This window comes from Chenopodium album, chromosome 1, assembly GCF_948465745.1.
Source record: "Chenopodium album chromosome 1, dcCheAlbu1.1, whole genome shotgun sequence".
Lineage (NCBI taxonomy): Eukaryota > Viridiplantae > Streptophyta > Magnoliopsida > Caryophyllales > Amaranthaceae > Chenopodium > Chenopodium album.
This window is the reverse complement of record NC_137834.1, coordinates 26,154,356-26,178,002: the sequence shown is the minus strand read 5'-3', so window position 1 is coordinate 26,178,002 and position 23,647 is coordinate 26,154,356. Positions and strand designations below refer to the sequence as shown.

Genomic DNA, 23,647 nt, shown 5'->3' with positions numbered 1-23,647 from the left:
CAAACTCTTCTCCTCCTTGTTCGGGTTGCCATGCCCATTTCATATTGTTTCAAAAATTTAACATGGTATTAGAGTAGATAATAATTCGATCCTAAGTTTGGTTCCGCGGCATATTTTCTGCCATTTCTTCTGGTTCGTTTTCTTTGGTTCATTCTATCTTTGTCAATCGATTTTTCGTTCGATTTTTTTGTTTACTGCGATTGAAGTTCTTTGTTGTTCAATTTTCTGGTTGTTTGTGGAATTCTTTTGGTTTGAGATCTACTGGGTTGATTGAAGTAATTGCTAGTGTATTTGATTCTGTTTTCTGGATTGATCGATTTAATTAAGGGTTTGTTTCGATTGATTGAGGTTTTTTGTATAATTTTTTTGGTTGGAAATTGGTTGAATACCGAATTGAAGTTCTTTTTGAATTGGCTTCCGGGATTTGTTGTTAAAGAGTAATTGATTGTTGAGTAGTTTGAATCGATTTCTGGAAATTGTTGTTGAAAATCGTGGGTATTTTTTTTGGAAAAATTGATTGTTTGATAGTTCTTGATAATGGCTGGAATGGAGAATAATGATAATTCTAATAGGAATCTTGAACTTACTCAAGATCCTAATACAGTTTATTATATACACCCTTCCGATAATAGTACTCATAAGTTCATCTCTAAAGTGTTTGATGGTGAGAATTACTCTTCTTGGAAGAGGTCGATGGTTATTGGGTTAGCTACTAAGAATAAGTTGAGCTTTGTTGATGGATCTCTACCTCTTCCATCTTCTACTAGTGCCACTTACAAGGCTTGGGTAAGGTGTAATGATTTGGTGATAGGATGGATTCATGGAGTGTTAGGACCTGTCACAAAGAAGAGTGTCTTCTTTTACAAAACTACAAGAGAAATGTGGAAGGATTTGGAGGAAAGATATGGTCAGGTTTCTTATATTGAATTATATAGGATTCAGGAAGAGATTTCTGCTGTTCATCAAGAAACTGAGGAGATTGCTGAGTTTTTTGCTAGGATTAAAGTTCTTTGGGATCAACTTGATGACGTTAACCCAATTCCAGTTTGTACTTGCAATGGTTGTACCTGTAATGTTACAGGAAGATTTCTGAAGATACAACAGGACTACAGATTGTTACAGTTTTTGATGAAATTGAAAGATCAGTACAAACAAGTTAGAAGTAACATCTTAATGATGCAGCCTCTCCCTACTTTACCTCTAGCTTATAGAATGTTGTTATAAGAACAAAAGCATAAGCAAATTAGTGAGAATACTGTTACTAGCAATAATTCAGAAGCTTTTGCATTTGCAGCAGATAGAAGAAGATTTAATGATAAGCCTAACTATCATCCTTACAATAGACCTGGTCAGAACAATCAGAATTTTGGCTCTCAGACTAGAGGTGGTTTTCAAGGAAGAAATAATGGTGTTGGTTATAAAGGGAGAAGCATGTTTTTCTCTGAGCATTGCAGGATGAATGGTCATACTATTGACAGATGCTTCAAGTTAAAAGGGTACTGTAGGCGTCGCTCGAAGTGCGCCTACGTTAAAAGCATGTTGTGAATATGTTTGGCACTCATAGGAAGTGAGAATTGACATTACGATTAGGGACAAATAAAGTAGGGAGCCGCCAACAAGTTTTTAAGGAACTTGTAAACCGTCCACGGATCATAAAAAGGCAACCACGATAAGGGACAACGATAGGCAACAACGATTGACCCGTGAAGGTTACACCCCATTCATAATCCATGAGAATACTAACTCCATATGGTTCAGAACCACGAAAGGAGGATCGGGGATGATGGTACGAAGTGAGTCATGGAGTCACATTCGCCCGTATTGGCCTCTACTCGATTCTTATAGTGAAAAATGATTCCTGCGATCTCAAAGGCATACAAACAAAATATTCAATTTGCTCCAAACCATTATTAAGCTAAATTGGTTGAATATTAATGCAACATATAATTCTAAAATATTGTGATCACTTGATTAAACAACAAGATTAAAAGGAACCTAAACCGGTTGTCCAAATTATCTTATTAGGCGTGATTTTCAATTACATATTCCCTTTAACATGCAATATAGTGATCATAAATATAATAAAATCAATATGAACATAAAAACCAATTTAATCATAATTCCAACAACATAAAAATCGTTAGAAAAACAATAATAATAAAAAGAGCACGATCCTTACTTTGAATCTGTTTGTTTGCAACTACAAAATAATAAACGAGTTAGTAACTTCAAGAAAATAATAAAACAACAATTAAATTAAATTAAATAAAAACAAGGTTAATTTTGGGGCCAAACCCTCAAACGATTCTACCTTTCACGCCTTGGTTTAAGGATAGAACCTCGAGTAAAATATGGACTCCTTTGAGTGCTTGAAGAAGGAATTTTGAAGTGAAAAGGGTAGGCTAGTGTTTAGGTTAAGAGCATAGAAGAGAGAAAATAAGAATAATCGAATTCTCGTCGCCCCGTACATCAGAAATGAGGGGGTATTTATAGGGAAATGTGCTTAGGGAGCACACGGAACCCTAAAATGATAAAAACCCTAAAAAAGTATCCCGTGACACGGTCAGACTGTACCGTGACACGGTTAGATTGTACCGTCAGACGGTATAAGTTCCCGTGACACGGTCAGTTTTGGAGTGACGCGGGAAATTTTCAGAAAACGGGACGGAAAACGCGTCAAGGGTTTACGCGGAAAGGACACGGAACTTCCCGTGTCACGGCAGACCTCCCGTGTCACGGGAAGTCCCACCGTCAGACGGGAAGAGTTCCCGTGACACGGTCAAGCTTGACCGTGACACGGTCAGTTCCAGTCCATTTTTCCGTCTAAATTCATTTTTAACCCTAATTTCTTTCGGCTTTTTAAGTGCCGATTGATAATTTCGGGCTTTTTTCTGACTTTTATTATTCGGGCTAAAATAAGAAAATAATAAAAATAAATAAAATATTTGGGCCAAAAAATAAAATAATAAAATAAAAAGGTTTGGGCTTAAAATTAATTAACAAATTAAAACTATGCTTTTACCAAACACCAAGACTGATCCATAGACCTTTCAAAAACAAGAATTTAATAAGATACGATTTTTTAAGCACTCTCGGGATAAAATACTAAACCCGACCAATAGTGGCGGTGAAAGGTTATTTATCATCGGGTTTGGTTTTGGGGAGACATTTTTAGGTGTCTACAGAAGCCCCCACTTTGACTGAGTTTGTAGAAACGTCAATTTCGAAAACGATAGTCAAAGTAGTCGATAAGGACGGAGAATGATTTAAGACGTTCTGCGATCCTAAATCACTCTGTATACGCCGATACCTGCAGAAAAATGTTAATTCCACAGATAAAAGAGTAAAGGGACAGAATACATATCTGGCACCAGTGTGTCGGTGACAAACGAGTTTGGTATTTTCCTATGCTTGAAGGAATCTACCGAGTGACATTGATTGAAACGCTTTCCATACTTGAGGATAGCCGACTGAAGAGTTTGGTACCTTTCTAAGCCTGAAGAAAGCTACCGGATAATACTTTCCATGCCCGAGGAAAGTCGACAGACGAATTTGGTGTCATTCTATGCTTGAAGAATTCCACCGATAATGCCTTCCATACCTGAGGAAAGCCGACAAAGGAATTTCGTGGTTTTCTATACTTGAAGAAAAATCCACGGATGATGCTTTCCATGCCTGAGGAAAGCCGACTTGGCGGTTTTCTATACTTGAAGAAAAATCCACCGATAACGCTTTCCAAGCCTGAGGAAAGCCGACTTGGCGGTTTTCTATACTTGAAGAAAAATCCACCGATAACGCTTTCCAAGCCTGAGGAAAGCCGACTTGGCGGTTTTCTATACTTGAAGAAAAATCCACCGATAACGCTTTCCAAGCCTGAGGAAAGTCGACGGTTGCTGAAAATTGATAAGTGTATGGTGGTTTGATTATCCCCGAACATGGGCTGTAAATGATTCACAATTTTGAGCCGATTATCCGACCATATTAAATGTTTAAAATGCCGCAAAATAGGCTTTAACGCTTGCCAGGGGTAAAATGGTAATTTTAGTCCCCCTTAAACATCAGTTGGGATTTTCTGCGTAACTGTAGCGAAAAAAATAATCACCCAATAAACTCGGAAAGTCAGCCAAGCTGGTCAAAAAGCTAAGAATATTCCCTGACCAGGCTCGGATTTGCCGCGCCACATCAGAAGGTTCCCGTGACACGGTAAGGGATTCCCGTCTGACGGGACTAGTATCCCGTGTCACGGGACACATATTTTCCTTTTTTTCTTTTTTTTTTTATTTTCGCTGTTTGAATCAGTCAACAACGGCTCTTTTTGTCCTTTTCCGCCTTTAAATCCGCGTGCACCATTTTTTCATTTCATATTTCTTCTTGCTTTCACATTTGCTTTCACCATTCACCAATTTAGCTTCTCTCTTTCCAAAAGCTGCCGCGCCACGCCTGGCGTTAACCGCCGGCCGTTCAAAGCTCGCCGTGACACGGTAACGGCGACCGTGACACGGTTAGTCTCTCTTTTTTTTTTTTTTCTTTTTTTCCTTCACCTTTTTTGCTTTGCTGCGGCTGTTTGGCTACTGCGCTACTGCTGTTTTGCTGCTACTTCTGTTTCTGTTCCTGTGCTGCCGTCCAGTTCACCGGAGTCCCGTCAGCTTTGAAGGTTTGCCGTGACACGGTTGCTTTTGACCGTGACACGGTTAGTCTTTCCCGTGTCGCGGCAGTTACGCTGGTGACCGGAACATATTTTCGAGTTTTGGAGTTCAAACTTCACCAATTTTGTTGTAATTCCTCGATCTTCTCCTCATTTTCGACTTTTTACACACATCCATGTAAGCTCCCTTTGATTTTTGCTTTGAATTTGCTTCACATTAACAATTTCATGACAAACCCTAAAAAAAATCAATTTGGGGGTTTTTGATTTTGAAGCTTTATGTTGAAATTCTTGCCATGATTTTATTTGTACATGTGTACATGTGTGTTTGTGAGAAATTTGAGACAAAAATTGCATGATTTGATGGAGAATTGAACAAATCACCATTTTTGGGTGCTACTTTGTGAAATAATGTTCATGCTTTGAAATGGTGAATTTTTGTGAAATGATGTGTTGATTCATATTTTGCATATGTACTATATTGTCATGGAGAACATAGTATCATGCGGCTAGGAGAACTGTAGTATTAGTTTGTCGTGGAGAAACTAAATACCATAATTTTGCCAAATTTTAGCCTTGAGGTATATAATTCAATAACCAACTAAATGACTCAGGAAATGATGCTAAGTTTTTAGATTGCAATTTTAAAATATTTAGGAAATGATGCTAAACATTTATAATTCAATAAAGAACTAAATAACTTAGGAAATGATGCTAAGTATTTAGATTTTTATTTATAAATATGCAACTTGAATTGAATGTTTAGGAAATGATGCTAAACATTTAGATTTTGACAATAGCATGCCTAGACGACGAGACTGCGACCTTTCCACCCGCGGCCGGCGTCGGGCTTTTCGGGAGGACACTCCCACGGTCCCTGAGGACATGGACGACGACGTCTTTGAGTCCGAGCCTCGGATATCTACGAGTAGGAATAGGTGGGTTCCACCTTCATGGACCCCGGACCAGCTGGTTTTCTATCGTGAAAACCACGTCTCTCACCGCGCACTCTCTGGCATAGTCGATGGTACACTACGCCAGCACGGTTCCGGAGCCGGTGATTTGATCCCTCGGCTTCACCAGGTTATTACGAGGGATCCTGCTACGCGCGCTTTATGGGAGTCGTCCGGCTTGGTTGATTTTTACTCGACAGTTGTAGGGTTTCGCAGCCCCCGGGGTTGCGGTGCGACGGTCGTTCGCGCATTGTTGGAGTATTTCTGGGATACTACCAACACGTTTCACCTTGCTTGGGGGGAGATGACGGTGACCCCCTTAGACTTCAGCATGATCAGCGGGCTGCGCTTTACTGATCGGGCAGTAAGCTAGATGTCCGATCTATCTTGGGCATCGGCTGAGGTAGCTGATTTGTTGGGTCCGATTGTTCAGCACATCAGGACTCGACCAGTATCTCGAGGTGGTCCTAGGAGTGGACGATCGGAGTCGGCTTCAGTTCTTGCCCGTGGCTTTGATATGGAGGATACGACGGCCGAGCAGCGGGTGCGGATCTTCATCTTGATCCTGATCTCTATGACTCTTTCTCCTGATAGGAGTTCACGCGTGCTCCTCTGCTACCTCCCCTCTTTGGCCAGGATTCCCGAGATAGGATCCTACAACTGGGCCAGTCTTGGGTACGCGGATCTTCTTCTATCCCTACGTCATGGCTGCCGTCAGCTGAATGATGAGTCTCCTATCACCGTTTACGGCCTGTGGAGAGTCGTAGAGGTGATGATCTTTTCCCTTCTTGTTTCATTTCGGCTTGTTCGGTTCGTGTACTAAGTATCACTTTGTTGCAGATATGGTTCTACGAGTACTTCCCAGGCTTGGCCCCTCGCCGGCGTCGAGGAGCGGTCCACGACTTTCCTGTCGGGGCCAGCTGGCGCGACCGAGGAGAGTCACGGGTGGAGTCTGTTCCGGCGCTTCGTGGGGTACTACGCCGAGGCACCTCTTCCGTTGGCGTAAGGATTAGCTTTATTGCGTTTTTTCCTTTTGATGTTGTTTCTGTCGTTTCACGCCTAACTTTCTATGGTTTCCAGGTTCCCATTGATGTTCAGTATCGTCCTTGGGCCGGGATGACTGACCTACCCGAGGCCCTACGTCTTTCAGTGTACCGTACCATTTTGGTTGGTACTGGGCGCTTCGTCTGGTATTTGGGGGAGCGAGTCGTCCGTCAGCATAGCGGCGATCGCTTTGTGGTGCCTTCTTCCCTGCCAGAGTCGATGCTGGACTCCCGCTTGATCAAAGGGTTGATCAACAGGGGAGAGCGTTACACTTTTCCGTGGCAGGAGCTCGTTCACATGGAGAGTGACTACGCGCGGGATTTGCTTCCCTCTCTGGCTCCTCTACCCCGTCTTCCCGAGGTATGATTTCTTTCGAGAATCTTCTTTGCTAGTCTCTGTTTCAAATAGTCAAATAACTTGATTATTTGATCATATTTTCAGACGACCATTCACCCTGTGGGGAGGATTCAGATTCCTCCTCAGTCTGTCCGCTACCCTGGGCCGATCGGTATCACGGAGGATCATATTGCCGACGCACCGGAGGGTTATAGACAGGCGCAGGAGTCCGTGCCCGAGGTTTTTGAGCCAGTGAGTTTTCTTTGACGCATTATCCACTCCTTTAATGCTGCTTATTACTGATTTTTCTTTGTTTTTATCCTCAGCCTAACCGCCCAGAGGTGATGGGAATCATGAAGCTGGTGGACGCGCTGAAGTATTGCATTATCAAGCTTCGGCGTGGTGCGAGTTGTCGGAGCTCTAGCGACGTCCTTGAGGTATCACTTATTATTATTTCTACCGTTTGTTTTATTTTGTATCATTGACATCTTTTGATTTTGTGTTTTTTCAGGAGCGACGGAGGTCCCGCTCGCGCTCGAGGCCCAGAGGCTCGGACGAGGAGGAGCTTGGTCGTGGTAGACGATCTCCCGAGGCTCGCCGGCGTTCTCAGCGAGAGCCACAGACTACTCAGCCGTTCCAGGAGGCTCAGTGGCAGCAGGGTCAGTCTTCTCAGCGTCCGTCATTTTCACAGCCTCCAGTTCCTGAGTTTGGGTCTCCTTTGGATCCTGGTTCATTCTCGGCCCAATTATCCGGGATTCCTCCACCAGTGTCGGGTTTGTTCTCGGTTCCGCTGTATGGGACGATGCCTTCGCCGACGATTCCAGTATCTTTGGGCCAGTCTACTCCGTTCTCCGGCTGGACAGGTCCTGCTTTGAGCTTGACTACTACTGGGCCTACGGGGACTAGTAGGGACGCTACTCCCCGTACTCGGATGGTCGAGGGACTCTTTGGTTCGCCGTTCCCATATACCCAGGGCGAACCACCTACCCAGGGTGGAGACGCGACTGATTCTGATTCTAGAGATTTTTGACCGAGGGTTTTTTGTATTATGACTCTTTGTACATGCTATGATGACACTTGACATATTGTATTACAACTCTTTATACATTATTTACAGTTTATACATCTATTATTACGTGTGTTAGTGTGTGTTTGAGACTCTTTGTGTGTGATTGTGTACTTATTAATGACGCGACGAAGAATATAAGTGGAGTAAAGGAGGGTACCGACCTTCCCCAAAAGAAATAAATAAAGAAAATACTCAAAATAAAATTTCCCCGAAAGAAAAGAAAAGAAATAAAATAAAATGATGAGTAAATGAATATATATTTAAAAAAAATCTTCGTGAAAACAAAACAAATAAAACAAAAATAAAAAGGTGAGAATATTATTAGAAATAAAACTCTCAGAGAAGACTATAAGATAAAAATAAAAAAGGTGAGAATTTTATTAGAAATAAAACTCTCAGGAAAGACTAAAAAAATAAATGTTAAAGATAAGAAAGTATTACAAAAAAAATCCGGATAGATACGGAAAAGATGAAAAAATCAGGCGCGTAAAGTGCCGTGACACGGCACTGTTTACCGTGTCACGGCAAAACCTGCCGTGTCACGGCAAAGGTTCCCGTGACACGGTGGAATTTCCCGTGTCACGGGAAACGTATCATTCAGCGATTTGTTTCACGCGTGCGAAAAGATAAGTTCTGGGCAGTTCCGAGCGCTTTTGCTATAAAATAAGACCAGATTATTCATGATGTGCATAATTACGAAACACAAAATAATTTAGAATTTCATATTTCAATAATCATGTCTCAGAATTTTGATAATACATTGCGCGACTGGTCTTATTCTTTGACCAATGCTGAAAAAAGAGAGTTTATTTCATGTCAGGGGTTTGCTAGCCCTGCGACATGTAGCTATTGAACATGATTTTCTTAGAGCAGCATTAGACTATTGGAGTCCAGAAACGCATTGTTTCAAATTTGATTATGATGAAATCTGTCCTCTACCGGAGGAATTTGGTGCAATCTTTGGATTTCCTGCTAGGAATCTTATAGCCATGCCTACCTTACGTGAATATTATTACCAAGACTTTGAACGCCATCTGAATCTAACAGATCCAGATTTAAATAGAATTGTTTGTGGTAATGAAGTAGACTTAGAAAAACTTGCTAACTTATATTTTAATCGCCCTATCTCTAAATCTTATCATGTATATCGTAGAAGGGCATATATTTTTTGCATGTTTAGCAAGCTACTATTTGCAAACGGTAGGGTAGGACATGCTTGTCTAGCGTCTGTACTTGAGCATGTAGAATCTGGAAGATCTCCTATGCCGACGTGCCTTGGAGAAACATTTCGCGGCCTTGACGAGGAAAAATCTGACCGGAAAGCCATCAGGAAGGGTTCTCTGGTACTATTACAGGTAAAAATACGCTCTGAATAGCCCCCGTGACACAAAACAGTCATCGTGTCACGGTTAGGGTCTGCCGTGACACGGTCAAAACTGCCGTGTCACGGGAATCTGCAGTTTTTTTTTTTTTTTTTTTTATATTCGTGTTGTCTTCTTGTTTTGCAGATTTGGTTGATGGAGCGTTTGGAATTATTTGAAGCCCCCGACGACATTGAAAAATATGGCCCTAACGACTTAGTCCGTAGGAAGAAGAATTATTCTGCGAACATGTCGTATGAAGATTGGAAAAATTTCTTTGCAAAGAGAGAATTTTCCATTCGTTGGGTGGTGCCTTGGTGGAGGCTTACTAGGATGGTTGGCACGAATGAAACTCCATATTGCCGTGTTCCTAGTATCTCCAAACTGACTTTTTACTGTCCTTCTCGACTAATGCGGCAGTATGGACTGGAACAAGTAATTCCACGCTATAACGATAGTCCTCGTGAAGTATCGTTGCATGAAAGTAACGTTCACAAGTATGAGGCTTATTGGATTGGAAGGCCTTTGTGGACCGTTTCTGCAAGTGATCAAGCTCCTCCTCCATTATCTAGTGCATACAAGGCGTGGTTGAGTCCTAGAAGTAGGAGGGAACGATTCGGATCACGCAAGTCTGATGTAAAGAGTCGTCTTGGAGAGAAGAAAGCTCCTCTTAAAGACCGCCTAGGTCCGAGAACACAAGGAATTGAGTTTAAGACTCCTAAGATGCCAAGAAAGAAGACCTATGTGAAAGGAAAGGGTAAAGAAAAGATGGTGTATAGGGAGAAGCAACCGAAAAAGTTCAAGAAAGGTGAAAGGGGTGAAAGTTCGACTAGGGGTGTGACGGTTCGGGCTACAAAAGACACACTAATGGTGAAGGCCGACCTAATTGAACAAGAGAAGGATGTTCCTAAAGAGAAGAGAGATTAGATCAATAGTGCTTTGCATTTTATTATTTAATTTTTATTTAAAATAAGGCGTATGATGCCAATATTGTAATCGCATTTATTTTAATAATAATAGCGTATTTATTTCTTAAATAAAAATTACAATGACTTTTATATATTATCCGAGTCTAGGAGTCGGACGCAATGGAAGAACAAAGCTCGAACAGGAAATTCGCAACGAATGCGCCAATAAATAAAACGGGAAATTGAAAATCAGCCGTGTCACGGTCAAAAGGTCCCGTGACACGGTTAAAGTTCCCGCGTCACGGCAAAACTTCTTTTTTTTTTTTTTTTTTTTTTTTTTTTTTTTTTTTGGCAGGCAGGGTGACGTGGCACGAAATAGTTCTCCGTCAGACGGGAACAAATCCCGTGTCACGGGAGGTACTCTGTTCTTTTTTGCCGTTCAGAGTTTGCCGTGACACGGGATTTTTTTTCCCGTCAGACGGGAATTCTTCCCGTGTCGCGGCATATTTACCCTTTTTTTTTTTTTTTTTTTTTTTTTTTTTGTCGTGACGCAATGTTGAACCGGGCACGTATTAAAGCAATAGAGGGAGGATTTTTTTTATTTTAAAGTGGTCGGGCCCCCTTGAGGGGTTGCCTACGTATCCTAAAAAGGAATCAGGCCAGACGTAGCTCTATTGGGTCATGAACCCATGCGACTAGGTGTAGAATTTTTTGAGTTGATCCAAGTTGGTTAAATTATGGAAGTCGTTGCCGTCCATGTCTACCAATTGTGCCGCTCCGCCAGACAGGATGGCTTTAACAATGTACGTGCCTGACCAGTTCGGTCTGAATTTTCCTCTTGGATCTAACACATTTTTGCGAAGTGCTTTAAGCACTAGGTCACCCTCTTTGATATTCCTGGTTTTGACTTTTTTTATTAAAATGTCGTGCCATACGCTGTTGGTAGGTTTGGACATGATGCAAAGCTGCCAAGCGTTTTTCATCAAGCAAGACCAGTTCGTCGTATCTTGCTCTAATCCAGTCGACTTCATCTAGTTGGCTTTCCAATGCGATTCGGAGAGAAGGTATCTCGAGCTCGATTGGTTGTACAGCTTCGACGCCATAGACCAAGGAGAAGGGGGTAGCCCCTGTCGATGTACGAACAGAGGTTCGATAACCCCAAAGGGCAAAATGTAGCTTACTTGGCCAATCTTTATAATTTTCCGTCATCTTTTCGATGATGGTCTTCACGTTTTTGTTGGCCGATTCGACTGCTCCGTTTGTTTGTGGTCTGTAAGGTGATGATCGATGATGTTTTATATGATATTTCTGTAATAATTCCGCACATTCGGCTTGGAAATGTGTTCCATTGTCACTGATCATCTCATGTGGTACCCCATAGCGGCATATAATATTTTTCTCAATGAATTGAGCTACGTGTTTTGCCGTCAGTTTGGCATATGAGGCTGCCTCGACCCATTTGGTGAAGTAGTCGATTGCTACGAGAATGAATTCATGCCCTCCTTGTCCTGGTGGGGAGATTTTGCCAATGATGTCAATGCCCCAAGTGGAGAAAGGCCATGGAGAAGTGTATGTGTAGAGAAGTGAAGGTGGAACATGCTGTAAGTTTGCATAGATTTGACACTTCATACATTTTTTGACGTACTCGTGACAATCTCGCTCCATAGTAGTCCAATAGTAACCTTGTCGTTGAATTTTTTGGACTAACATCTTTGCATTCATGTGAGTTCCACATATACCAGCATGAAGGTTTTCCATGGTTTTATGTGCGTCTTTCTTGGTTATACATAAGAGATTCCTTCCTATTGCGGTTCTCTTATGGAGTTCTCCCCCGATGAGCACATACTGTGAGGCCAGGAGCCTCAAAGCACGGCGTGCCCTTTTATCAGTATTAGGAGGATACTCTGCTCTTGTCACATAATTAAGGATGTCTGTATACCATGGTTCTTCGTCTTCCTCCTGTGATTCTTGTTCATCATCAAGTGCATGAACATAAGCTGGTTCATACCTTCTCTCTATGGTCAATGGCATTCTGATCGTGTCAGCTGGAATTCGCACCATTGATGCTAACTTAGCTAGTGCGTCAGCGAACTGGTTTTCTTCTCTTGGCAGATACGTATACTCCACTTCATCTAGTTGCTCCGTGAGAGTTTCCAGGTGAGCTTGATATGTAGCGAGACTTTCACTCCTCACTTTCCATCTCTTAGAGATTTGGTTAATGATTAGTGAAGAGTCACCGTAGATTCTGAGTTTCTTGATTCCCAAGGCGACAGCTGTTTCTAATCCCAAAATGCATGCTTCATATTCTGCGGCATTGTTGGTGACATCAAAGTCGAGCTTCATGGAAATTGGGATGTGTTCTTCATTGGGTGATACGAGCAAGACTCCCACACCACATCCCTTTTGGTTTGAAGCTCCATCGAAATAGAGTGTCCTACTATCGTCTTCGGTCATGAGTAAATCTTCGTCAGGGAAATCATACTCATCTTCTTCCTTCTCAGCTTCTTCTAGCGGAAAGTCTGCTAAGAAGTCAGAAACTGCAGAACCTTTGATGGCCTTTTGTGGCACAAATCTCAAATCAAATTGAGCTAGATTGACTATCCATCTTGATAATCTGCCGTTGAGTGTTGCTTTCTCGAACAGATATTTGAGAGGATCCATCTTAGACACGACATGCACTGTATGAGTGAGCATGTAATGTCTCAGTTTTTGTGCGGCCCATACAAGTGCGAGACACAACTTCTCGAGTGGCGTGTATCGCGTCTCATATCCTTGGAGTTTCTTGCTCAAGTAATAGATTGCATTCTCCTTGCTTTCGATCTCTTGTGCTAGCATTGCCCCCATCGTTTCTCTTGTGACTGTAAGGTAGAGTCGAAGAGGAAAGTCAGGTATTGCTGGCGCTAGCACGGGTGGATTTGCCAAATACTCTTTGATTTTGTCGAAAGCCTTTTGGCAGTCATCATCCCATGTGATTGGGACATTCTTCTTAAGCTTCTTGAATATAGGTTCGCATATTGCTGTGAGCTTTGAAATGAACCTACTTATGTACTGCAACCTTCCAATGAAGCCTCGAATCTCCTTCTCATTTTTGGGTGGTGGCATGGCCATGATCGCTTTTACTTTTGAAGGATCTATTTCAATCCCTCGAGAACTGATCACATATCCAAGTAATTTGCCTGACGTGACTCCGAATGCACATTTTGCTGGATTTAATCTCATGTTATACTTACGGAGTCTTGCAAAAAATTTGCGAAGTGCGACAATATGGCCTGGGCGATCTTTAGACTTGACAATCATGTCATCAACATAGACCTCCACCTCTTTGTGCATCATGTCATGTAAAAGTGCTGTAGCTGCTCTTTGGTAGGTGGCACCCGCGTTTTTCAACCCGAATGGCATTACCGTATAGCAATATGTACCCCACTGTGTGATGAATGTGGTTTTCTCCATGTCTTCTTCGGCCATCAATACTTGATTATATCCGGCGTAACCATCCATGAATGACAGGAGTGCATGGTTTGCTGTATTATCGACCAGAATGTCAATGTGAGGTAGAGGGAACCCATCTTTTGGGCTTGCTTTATTGAGATCCCTGTAATCAACACACATTCTGACCCTTCCATCCTTCTTTGGAACTGGGACCACATTTGCTATCCTTTCCGGATACTTGGATACTCTGATGAAACCTGCGGCCAATTGTTTCCTGATTTCTTCTTTGATTTTGAGAGCCACATCTGGTTTCATTCGGCGCAGCTTTTGTTTGACAGGCTTCATACCTGGAATGAGTGGTATCGTATGCTGAGCTATATCCCTGTCAATTCCTGGCATATCTTGGTATGACCAAGCAAATACATCAACAAATTCACTAAGCAAGTTAATTAGCTCTTTGCGTTCATTTTGACTTAGTGTTAATCCAATTTTTACTTCTTTAACAGTCGTATCATTGGAAATATTAATTGTTTCTGTATCTTCAATAACTGCTGTTTTATTTTCGTGTTCTTCCATTGCTTTTATTATTTCTTTGTCATTTTTATCATTAGCAAAGCAATATTGATCAGGGCTAGGGGAATGGCACACATCGTAAGCAAAGGTATTCATTTCATTTAATTCACTGGCTAATACATCAAGAGAGGCAAGGTCAGCTGCGACCTCACCAGAATTATTAGGACTAGAAGGATAAGGCTCAACAAAAGATTCAGGGCTGAACTCTATAGCAGAAAGAGGGTCGGCCTCAAACTCTAAGGACTCATCTACAGACTTAGACTCGGACTCGGACTCGGACCCAGACTCATCAAACATAGGACCCTCGCCAGTGGTTATTTCCAACTTCTCTCCACTTGGCGTAGTGATCCTCAATGTCTTGCGCCATCCCCTTGAAATGTTGTCAGCTTGGACGATTAACTCGGAGGGATCAAACTCCTTGTTTGCTATGACCGCTTGAACGAGCTCAGAGTTATCATTGCAGACCGGCTTGGATTCATTTTTCTCCATTCCAAAAAGAAGATTAATTCCCAGATCATCAGAGTTCAAGCTGGCTGACTTCTCGACTATGGAGAGTTCTTCATCGAGGAAGTCACAATCGAGGAATACCTCGAATCCTGGTTCGCGGATCCCATCATGGACAAATGGCTCGGGAAATTCATAGCATGGGAATTCTTCCCCTTCTTTGATGTACTGGCCGTTGAGAGTAAACGGATATGGATCCATGGCCATTTCTGTCTTTGTGATTCGAGCATTGTTGCGAGCCTTCAATTTCAAGGCGGCCCGTTTCAAGTCTTCCTTTGTCGGTTCGAATCCTAAGCCGAAAGTGTCCTTCTTGATTGCACCAGGATGGCCCCAAGATTTAGCCATTTTCTTCTTGAGCCCAAGGGTCATTCCAGGAAAGTGACCTTGCTTCTTCAGAATGGCGTTGATACTAGTGTTTGAATAAGGATCGAAGTCAAGATGACACTTTTCCTCTTCTTCGATCGCAAGAACATCATCTAAAGAAAAACCCCACAGATCTTCATCTTCCTCGTCGTGTTCAACATGGACGATAGGGGTATCAATAACTTGAATGCGCATAGGAGAAGCATCGATAGTAATCGGAATCCCTCCCACTATGGCTTTCACTTTCTGGTGAAGCGACGACGGAATCGCCTTTAGCTCATGAAGTCAAGGGCGTCCTAACAACAGATTGAAAGAGGCCTTAATGTCCACCACCTGAAACTTGGTGCGACGCTCAACGGCCCCAGTGGTTATATTCAGTATGATAGTACCCACGGCTTGACGGCGAGTATTATCGTAAGCTCGAATCCCCTGAGTGGAGGGAGTCAACTCTTCATTCTTTATACCCAACTTCTTTGCAGTACGGAGTGGGCACACATTGATTGCAGAGCCATTATCAACCAGGCTCATAGGAACATTCATTTGCCTACACACCACAGTGAGGTGTAAGGCCTTATTATGTTGGTCCCCTTCCGGGGGTAGATCCTTATCAGAAAAGGAAATCAGATTGCTGGTACTCGGCAGCTCAGTAGTGAGGAAGTTGACCAGTCCTTGGGGGGTCATGTCGTCATCGACTCCTATCTTCACCAGAGCATTCATTACAGCCTTTCGATGCTCGTGGGAAGTGGCCAAAAGCTTCCATACATTCATCTCCACCTTGGTCTTTTGTAGCTGTTTGACCACATCGCTATTCACAGGGTCGATGGGATCAACTATCGGATTTGATTGTGGTGGAGGTGGAGGTGGGTTAGGTTGTTGCAACCGTCCACTTCTAGTGAGAACCTTGACCTCAAGGTCCCCCCAAACATCTTCACTGGTGCCGAGAGACGAACAGGCTATATCTTTGAGATAGATATCTTCATCATCACTATCCCAAATCCCATTCACTTCTTCAGTGCTTGAGATAAATATAACTTCTGGCAGAGGTTCATTCGCAGGTGAATGAGTATTGACAGATCAAAGGAGACTTCATCTCCCATGATAGCCAAAGCATCAGAAAGAGGACCTGTTTGAATGTTAGGCTTCTTGCCCCCTGGAGGGACAGGAAGTTGGTTAGCATCTATCAGGTCTTGGATTGCGTCTTTCAGCCTCCAACACTTCTCAGTGTTATGACCCTTGCCTTGATGATACTTGCAATAAGCATTGGGGTCATAGCTAGCGGTCCTATTCTCAGGTCGAGGTTCTGGAAATGGTCCGATTGGCATAATTAGTCCCTGACCATGAAGACGGTCATAAGCAGCATCATAAGTCATTCCCAAAGGCGTATAAAACCTCCTCTGCCTTTGGAATCTTTGAGGAGGAGCATTAAGGGCCAGCACATCATTAATGTTGATATTGTTGGTAGCATTATTGGGCTTAGAAGACGAAGAAGAAAGAGTGTCGTTCTTCTTGTTTTTCCAAGTGCTGCTGTTATTGTTGTTACCAACAGACTTCATCAGTTCATCTTCGATATTGATTCCAATATCGTATACAGCTTCAAAGGTACTTAAAGGCAGAAACTTCAAGTGTTGCTTGTATTTATGCGTCAGATTGGCAATGAACAAGCGAACCATTTCCTTCTCCTTGGGAGGGTCTACCAGGAGTGCAGCTGTTTCTCTCCACCTGCTTAGGTAAGTAGTGAAGCCTTCATTCTCTTTCTGTTTGAGAATGGAGAGTTCACGTTCAGAAGTCTTGGCCTGAATGTTGCACTTGTATCGGTTCATAAAGCTTTCAGCAACATCTTCCCAGGTCGCGACATGCTTGGATTCTAGGGAGTAGAACCACTGTTGACAGGCATGCTCTAAGGAAAGAGGAAACACCGTAGGGAAGAGTGTCACATCTACTCCCTTAAGAGCCATAGTTGCAGAAAAAGCCTTCAAATGGAACAACGGGTTATCAGTAGGCTTGAACTTGGGAATATCAGCAGTGGAAAATTTTTCAGGGAGTTTCTCTCTCATGGACGAGGAAGTGACAGGTTGTTCCACATAAGTGAACTCTTCTGAAATCTTACTCATCTGTTCCTTGATCTTGTCCATCGCAGCAGCAGTAACACTGTTTTGCTTATCTTGCTCTACAGTGCTGACTCTAGTAGTGAGTGTCTGCATCATGTCAGACAACCTTTCGATTGTCCTGTTGAGGTTCTCGATGTCTTCCTTAGTGGCCATTGGTTGAAAGTAGACTGGAGACGGATCTTGTGGAGATGACTGAGGTGGTTTCCTTGTACGCCTCTTTGGTACGAGAGGTTGTTGAGGTATGGACTCGAACCGTAACAATCTACCCTTGCTTCTTGCCCAAGCGCTGTGACACCGAAACAAATACACCTTTAATGACCAAACTTGACCTTAACCTATCCGGATTAATTTTTTTTTTTTTTTTTTTTTTATATCGAAGCTCTACTTATTAAAAAAAAAAAAACATGGGAGGATACCATCCGACTTACTCCAAAAAAAAAAACGACACAAACGAAACTTCCCTAAAAAACGGTCAAAAGTGGTGCATGACTAAAAAAAAAGTGCGGACATAATATGTGAGTGATTAGGTGAGGTTATAGACACGTGTTTTGACCGTATAACTAGACACGACTCAATACTGGACACAAAAATCGAGAAAAAAGACTGACGGGACACTTTCCTGGGCACCGTGTCACGGTACAGACTGGCGTGACACGGTTAAGGCTTACCGTCAGACGGTAGCCTTTACCGTGTCACGGCACTGTTCACCGTGACACGGCAGAAAATGCCGTGACACGGTGCGCAGTTCCAGGTCAGTTTTGTGATTTTTTTCAGATTTTAATCGATTTTAAGTCCGTACTAATTACTATGTGAGAATAAAAACCCTCGGTCATGGGTCAAACAAAAAGAGCAAACACATTAGGGTTAGCACCGAACAAACACATAGCATTTAGGCACGATGATGCAAAAAAAGTTCGCAACCTAAAGTCAAGATCTATGTTCAACTATTGGTCAAGCTTTGGGTGTCAAAAGGGTACCATGGTTAAGAGTTTGGACGCGTTAGCAAGGCAGCCTCCCTTGAGGGTGTATGCCAACGGGCGGCTCCGCGAGTTCGTGATGAAATCGAACTCGACTCCATGGTTTGGGTAGATTTAATGACTCGGATGAACCCTTATTGCCATGAGCGTTTTTGGGTTGATAGAGCTTAAATCCCCCGGGGCTAAGACGCATGTAGAACACATACGTTTTTTCAGAAAAATCGAAGGAAGTCGACTGTGGGAAAAGAAAATAGGTCACCGGACAGTTTTTAGGACTGCCGTGACACGGCAGAAATTCCCGTGTCACGGTACAGTCTACCGTCAGACGGTACACTGTACCGTGACACGGCAGACTCTGCTGTGACACGGCAGTCAGAAAATCTGACTGGTGCCCTGTTTGCTTTTGCGCGCAACCGAGTTATCCAATTTTTCCTACGGGACAGACCTGAATGTGACGTTAAAACGTCTATGCAGATGCAAAAATGCCAAATTAATCACAGGAATAGTTTTTCAAGAATCTTTCAAGTCTCATCCACTCATCTTAATTAAATACCGATCACTCAAATCGATAAATAATTAAGAATCCTCCCCAGTGGAGTCGCCAAATTGTAGGCGTCGCTCGAAGTGCGCCTACGTTAAAAGCATGTTGTGAATATGCTTGGCACTCATAGGAAGTGGGAATTGACATTACGATTAGGGACAAATAAAGTAGGGAGCCGCCAACAAGTTTTTAAGGAACTTGTAAACCGTCCACGGATCATAAAAAGGCAACCACGATAAGGGACAACGATAGGCAACAACGATTGACCCGTGAAGGTTACACCCCATTCATAATCCATGAGATTACTAACTCCATATGGTTCGGAACCACGAAAGGAGGATCGGGGATGATGGTACGAAGTGAGTCATGGAGTCACATTCGCCCGTATTGGCCTCTACTCGATTCTTATAGTGAAAAATGATTCCTGCGATCTCAAAGGCATACAAACAAAATATTCAATTTGCTCCAAACCATTATTAAGCTAAATTGGTTGAATATTAATGCAACATATAATTCTAAAATATTGTGATCACTTGATTAAACAACAAGATTAAAAGGAACCTAAACCGGTTGTCCAAATTATCTTATTAGGCGTGATTTTCAATTACATATTCCCTTTAACATGCAATATAGTGATCATAAATATAATAAAATCAATATGAACATAAAAACCAATTTAATCATAATTCCAACAACATAAAAATCGTTAGAAAAACAATAATAATAAAAAGAGCACGATCCTTACTTTGAATCTGTTTGTTTGCAACTACAAAATAATAAACGAGTTAGTAACTTCAAGAAAATAATAAAACAACAATTAAATTAAATTAAATAAAAACAAGGTTAATTTTGGGGCCAAACCCTCAAACGATTCTACCTTTCACGCCTTGGTTTAAGGATAGAACTCGAGTAAAATATGGACTCCTTTGAGTGCTTGAAGAAGGAATTTTGAAGTGAAAAGGGTAGGCTAGTGTTTAGGTTAAGAGCATAGAAGAGAGAAAATAAGAATAATCGAATTCTCGTCGCCCCGTACATCAGAAATGAGGGGCTATTTATAGGGAAATGTGCTTAGGGAGCACACGGAACCCTAAAATGATAAAAACCCTAAAAAAGTATCCCGTGACACGGTCAGACTGTACCGTGACACGGTTAGATTGTACCGTCAGACGGTATAAGTTCCCGTGACACGGTCAGTTTTGGAGTGACGCGGGAAATTTTCAGAAAACGGGACGGAAAACGCGTCAAGGGTTTACGCGGAAAGGACACGGAACTTCCCGTGTCACGGCAGACCTCCCGTGTCACGGGAAGTCCCACCGTCAGACGGGAAGAGTTCCCGTGACACGGTCAAGCTTGACCGTGACACGGTCAGTTCCAGTCCATTTTTCCGTCTAAATTCATTTTTAACCCTAATTTCTTTCGGCTTTTTAAGTGCCGATTGATAATTTCGGGCTTTTTTCTGACTTTTATTATTCGGGCTAAAATAAGAAAATAATAAAAATAAATAAAATATTTGGGCCAAAAAATAAAATAATAAAATAAAAAGGTTTGGGCTTAAAATTAATTAACAAATTAAAACTATGCTTTTACCAAACACCAAGACTGATCCATAGACCTTTCAAAAACAAGAATTTAATAAGATACGATTTTTTAAGCACTCTCGGGATAAAATACTAAACCCGACCAATAGTGGCGGTGAAAGGTTATTTATCATCGGGTTTGGTTTTGGGGAGACATTTTTAGGTGTCTACAGGTACCCAGCTGATTACAAGCCTAATGGCCAAAAGAGATTTGCAAATATGGTTCAAGGTGATGGTTCTTTCTCTGCTGATTAGAATAATGATGGTGATGAAGTAATGATCTTGTCACAGCTACTTTTACAAAAGGGCAGTATGCTAAGCTGATGAATTTCCTGGAGACACCTAATGATGATAATACAACAAGTGCAACAGCTTCAAAAAAAGAGACTAAGTCTGCAGCCTACTTTGCTGGTAAAATGTGCTTATGTTCAGCTTTTAAACATGGCTGGATTGTTGATAATGGAGCAACAAATCACATCTGTTATGATTTATCTTTGTTTGATTCTTATTCTGAAATGCAACAAGGTGATAATACAATAACCATACCTGATGGGAGTGAAGTCACCATTTCTAAAATAGGAGAAGTCACCTTAGAACCAAATATAGTCCTAAAAAATGTTTTATATGTCCCTGAATTCCAATTCAACCTTATATCTGTTCATAAACTTTGCAAGGACTTAAACTGTAGTGTTAAGTTCACTTCTAATTCTTGTATATACAGGATCCTTCCTTGACCAGGGAAACTGTTCTTGGTAAATAGAAGTCTGGGTTATATCATGCTGCTGATAATATTCCTCCTATTCCTTTTGAGGGCCTTAGTTCTCCTACTGCTAAAGATACTAATCCTACTTCTCCTACTATTGTAAGTAATCATATAGTTACATATGCTAGTGTAGAAAATAATGATGCTAAGCTTTGGCACTTGAGGTTAGGTCATCTTCCTTTTAAGCAAATAGGCTATATTTTACCAAATGTGAAAAATAAAGGTTTCTGTGATAGTATATGTCAAATCTGTCCTAAGACCAGACAAACTAGATTGTCTTTTTCCTCTAGTGAAATAAAATCTTCTGCTCCTTTTGAGTTAATTCATGTAGATATCTGGGGGCCTCTTCGTTTTAAAACCTAAAATGGTTGCTCTATGTTTCTCACTATTGTTGATGATTTCACCAGAATGACATGGATTCATATGTTTCAATATAAATCTGATTCTGTTCAAATTCTGTTTGATTTTGTTGCCTTTGCCGAGAAACAACATAATCTTCCTGTTAAGTGTATGAGAACTGATAATGATAAAGAATTTACTGAGGGTAGAATTGTTGAGTTATATACTGGAAAAGGGATACACCATCAGACTACTTGTGTAGGAACCCCACAACAAAATGGGATTGTGTAGGCGTCGTTCGAAGTGCGCCTACGTTAAAAGCATGTGTGAATATGCTTGGCACTCATAGGAAGTGGGAATTGACATATACGATTAGGGACAAGGAAAGTAGGGAGCCGCCAACAAGTTTTTAAGGAACTTGTAAACCGTTCACGGATCATAAAAGGCAACCACGAATAAGGGACAACAAAGGCAACAACGATTGACCCGTGAAGGTTACACCCCATTCATAATCCATGAGATTACTAACTCCATATGGTTCGGAACCACGAAAGGAGGATCGGGGATGATGGTACGAAGTGAGTCATGGAGTCACATTCGCCCGTATTGGCCTCTACTCGATTCTTATATTGAAAAGCATTCATGTGATCTCAAAGGCATACAAACAAAATATTCAATTCGCTCCAAACTATTATTTAGCTAAATTGGTTGAATATTAATGCACACATTATTCTAAAATATTGGTGATCACTTCAATTAATAACAAGATTAAAAAGTAACCTAAACCGGTTGTCCAAATTATCTTATTAGTCGTGATTTTCAATTACATATTCCCTTTAACATGCAATATGGTGATCAATAAATATAATAGAATAAACATCAATATTGGAAGCAATTTAACAATAATTCCAACAATATAAAATCATTAGAAAAATAATAGAAATAAAAGTAACATAATTCTTACTTTGATTCTGTTTGTTTGCAACTACAAAATAATAAACGAGTTAGTAAATTCAAGGAAATAATAATAAAACAACAATTAAATTAAATTAAACAAAGTAGAGTTGATTTGGGGCCAAACCCTCAAACTGTTCTACCTTTCACGCCTTGGCTTAAGGACAGAACCACGAGTAAAGTATGGACTCCTTTGAGCACTTGAAGAAGGAATTTTGACATGAGAAAGGTAGGCTAGTGTTTAGGCTAAAGCATAGAAGAGAGAAAAATAAAACTAGAGAATTAATTGATGCCCCGTACATCAAAAATTAGGGGGTATTTATAGGGAAAATGTGTTGAGGGAGCACACGGAACCCTAAAATGATAAAAACCCTAAAAAAGTATCTCGCGACACGGCAAACTGTACCGTGACACGGGAAATCCCACCGTCATATGGGAAACATTCCCGTGACACGATAAATTTTTGGTGTGACGCGGGAAATTTTCAGAAAATGGGGAAGAAAACGCGTTAAGGGTTTACGCGGAAAAGACACGGAATTTCCCGTGTCACGGCAGATTTCCCGTGTCACGGGAAATCCCACCGTCAGACGGGACTGATTCCCGTGACACGGTAGGTACCTGCCGTGGCGCGGGAATTTCCAGCCCACTCTTCCGTCTAAATACATTTTTAACCCTAATTTCATTCGGCATTTTAAGTGCCGATTGATAATATCGGGCCTTTTCTGACTTATTATCATTTGGGCTAAAATAAGAAAATAATTAAATAAAAATAAATAAAAGGTTTGGGCCAAAAACAATAAAATAAAAAAGGTTTGGGCTAAAATTAAATAATAAGTTTGGGCTGAAATTAAAACTATGCTTTTACCAAACATCAAGACTAATCCATGGACTTTTTCAAAAATATTAATTTAATCAAATACGATTTTTTAAGCACTCTCGGGATTAAATACTGAACCCGACCAATAGTGGCGGTGAAAGGTTGTTCATCATCGGGTTTGGTTTTGGGGAGACATTTTTAGGTGTCTATAGAAGCCCCCACTTTGACTGAGTTTGTAGAAACGTCAGTTTCGAAAACGATAGTCAAAGTAGTCGATAGGGACGGGGAATGATTTAAGACGTTCTGCGATCCTAAATCACTCTGTATACGCCGATACCTGCAGAAAAATGTTAATTCCACAGATAAAAGAGTAAAGGGATAGAATA

The 23,647-nt window shown here is 41.4% G+C and overlaps 1 protein-coding gene across 1 annotated transcript; it reads left to right on the top strand.

Moving 5' to 3' along the window:
* The first annotated feature begins 537 nt into the window (after positions 1 to 537).
* On the top strand, positions 538 to 21,781 carry LOC145630189 (uncharacterized). Its single transcript, XM_081682443.1, has 5 exons — positions 538 to 1,162; positions 1,295 to 1,496; positions 20,663 to 21,044; positions 21,149 to 21,315; positions 21,559 to 21,781. The coding sequence occupies exons 1-5, from the start codon at positions 538 to 540 to the stop codon at positions 21,779 to 21,781; spliced, it is 1,599 nt and encodes a 532-aa protein (XP_081538569.1).
* The last annotated feature ends 1,866 nt before the right edge of the window (positions 21,782 to 23,647 follow it).

What these genes read in the sequence shown, in the direction of transcription:
- LOC145630189 (XM_081682443.1), top strand. Translation starts at nt 538, where the DNA reads ATGGCTGGAATGGAGAATAATGATAATTCTAATAGGAATCTTGAACTT. An exon ending in TCAGTACAAACAAGTTAGAA is followed by an intron (nt 1,163 to 1,294) that starts GTAACATCTTAA and finishes TTGCATTTGCAG; the next exon opens with CAGATAGAAGAAGATTTAAT. An exon ending in AGATGCTTCAAGTTAAAAGG is followed by an intron (nt 1,497 to 20,662) that starts GTACTGTAGGCG and finishes ATGGTGATGAAG; the next exon opens with TAATGATCTTGTCACAGCTA.